The sequence below is a fragment of the Penaeus japonicus genome, unplaced genomic scaffold (assembly GCF_977035675.1).
Source record: "Penaeus japonicus unplaced genomic scaffold, GWHDUDI00000001_assembly GWHDUDI00000015, whole genome shotgun sequence".
Lineage (NCBI taxonomy): Eukaryota > Metazoa > Arthropoda > Malacostraca > Decapoda > Penaeidae > Penaeus > Penaeus japonicus.
In genome coordinates, this window is record NW_028234417.1 from 18,539,203 (window position 1) to 18,541,702 (window position 2,500).

General features: G+C 29.1%; 1 protein-coding gene across 1 annotated transcript in view; it reads right to left on the reverse strand.

The window, feature by feature from the left end:
• Window positions 1-2,500, reverse strand: part of LOC122242166 (ovochymase-1) — a 22,086-nt gene that overhangs the window by 5,070 nt on the left and 14,516 nt on the right. Inside the window, exon 9 of the mRNA XM_042999391.2 lies at window positions 855-964. Coding sequence (XP_042855325.2) covers window positions 855-964 — 110 coding nt within the window. The remainder of the gene's footprint in view (window positions 1-854; window positions 965-2,500) is intronic.

Below are 2,500 nucleotides of genomic sequence, written 5' to 3' on the forward strand. Positions count from 1 at the left end.
AGAAACATCGGTTCAAAGTATGAACAAATCATAAGATAAAATCTACTATATGGAGAAATTAATAGCAGACAGATAGGAAGACACAATCAAGAGTAAGAAAAATAAAAATATAAAAGATATAAGCAAACAGCCAGACACAATCAGCTGAAATATATATAAAAAAGAACTGAGACCTAGAAACCACCTACAGATACTTAAAAAAAAAAACATCTTGGATCAGGATATCAAAAAAAGAAAAAAAAGAAAACATAATTAACACTAGAGGCTCATAATAATTAATTCTTCAGAATATCCGTAACCTATTACAAGAATACGAGAAGGGCCGTTTGTTTTCTGAAGGTGAGGAAGAAATACCTTTTTGTGCTACAGGATTCTGCTTGGGTGTTGTTGTTACAGGACTAAAAGGGGAAAATGTTACCGGCTTCTTTTTTTTTTCTTTCTTTTTCTCGTGTATTGGATAAGTTTTTTTTTTTCTTCTTCTTCTTCTTCTTTTGTTTCCTAGTTCTTGCCTTTTTTACACAGAGGGATTGCGTATTATAAGTATCTATCCATCTATCTATCTGTCTGTCTATCTGTTTATCCGATTACGCATTATAAGTATCTATCTGTCTATCTGTTTATCCCTCTATCCATCAATCTATCTAGTTATCTATCCATCCATTCCTCTCTACTTCCCTTCCTCCCCCCCCCCTCTCTCTCTCTCTCTCTGTCTCTCTCTCTGTCTCTCTCTCTCTCTCTCTCTCTCTCTCTCTCTCTCTCTCTCTCTCTCTCTCTCTCTCTCTCTCTCTCTCTCTCTCTCTCTCTCTCTCTCTCAGAATCAAACATCTAGCACAATCTAGAAACTGGTACTGTACCTGACGAGGCAGTGAGCTCCAGTAAGAATCCACTGGCTGTGAATAATGGTCCCTCCACATATATGGCAATAGTGTTCCATGTATTTCCCGCATACCTTCAACACGGCCACCTGGATAAGCGGAAACGAATAACATTATTGTAATATTTTTTTTCTTCATTTTCGTTTTTTATATATGTATATATATATTTTTTTTTTTTTTTTTTTTCTTTTTTTGTTGTTGTTGCTATTTGACTCGACCGTTAATTGTTTTCTTTATAAATAGATTATGTTTTTGAACTTATAGAAATTTTATATCTTCTTCGATCCATAACAAGAATGTAAATTATTACACTTAAGAATGGCATATCAAATATCTTCAACAGAAGCAGAAATGAAGGAATAAAATTCCATCAGGCTGTGTATCAGCTTGCATGCTATTATTAATATAATATATATATATATTATATTAAATATATTATATATATATATATATATATATATATATATATATATATATATATATATAATATATATATATATATATATAATATATATATATATATATATATATATATATATAACTTTAGAAGGATGAACAGATTGATAAAAAATAATTAGTTTCACTGAAATGGAATAACACTTCCATTTAAACACACACAAAAAATCATAAATCAGGAGTTATGAATAGATTACAAAAAAGAGAATCAGTCACTCACAGTAACAACAACAACATTACTTGCATCCATTCTAAAATATATATATATTGATGTGAATATATATGCATGTGTATGTGTGTATATATATATATATATATATAATATATATATATATATATATATATATATATATATATATATATAATATATAATATATATATATATATATTATATATATATATATATATATATATATATTATATATATATATATGTATATGTATATATATATATATATATATATATATTTATATATATATATATATATATATTATATATATATATATATATATATATATATATATATATGTATGTATATATATATATATATATATATATATATGAACCAATTAATAAATCAATAAACTTGCAAAAAATAACAAAGAATTATGAGTCATAAGTACTCATTTACTCACCAACCTAAGGGAACTCATGCTTCTTTATTTACTCACCATCCAACCAACCTCCAACTCATGATCCTTTGTTTACTCCACACCTCCACTCATTTGTATTTCCTTTGACTCCATCTCCATCAAGGGGAACTCATTTTTTTTTTGTTTACCTCCCATTTACTCCCTGCTCCTTTGTTTACTCACCATCCAAGGTTTACTCATCATTGCAGGTTTCTCATGCCACCATCCAAGGAAACTCAACTCACATGTGTCTTTGTTTGCTCAAACTCCAATTCCTCTTTGTTTACTCATCCTTTGTTTAAAACTCATGCTTCTTTGTTTACTACCATGTTTCACCATCATCCAGGGGACTCACTCACTCTTTTTCACTACCTCTCAAGAATTTGTTTCTTTGTTTATCTTTTTAATCCATGAACACTTCATCTTCTTTTTACTCACAAGGGAACCATCATCTTCACTCTTCTTTTTACATCCAAGGGAACTCATGCTCCTTTGTTTACTCACCATCCAAGGGAACTCATGCTTCTTTGTTTACTC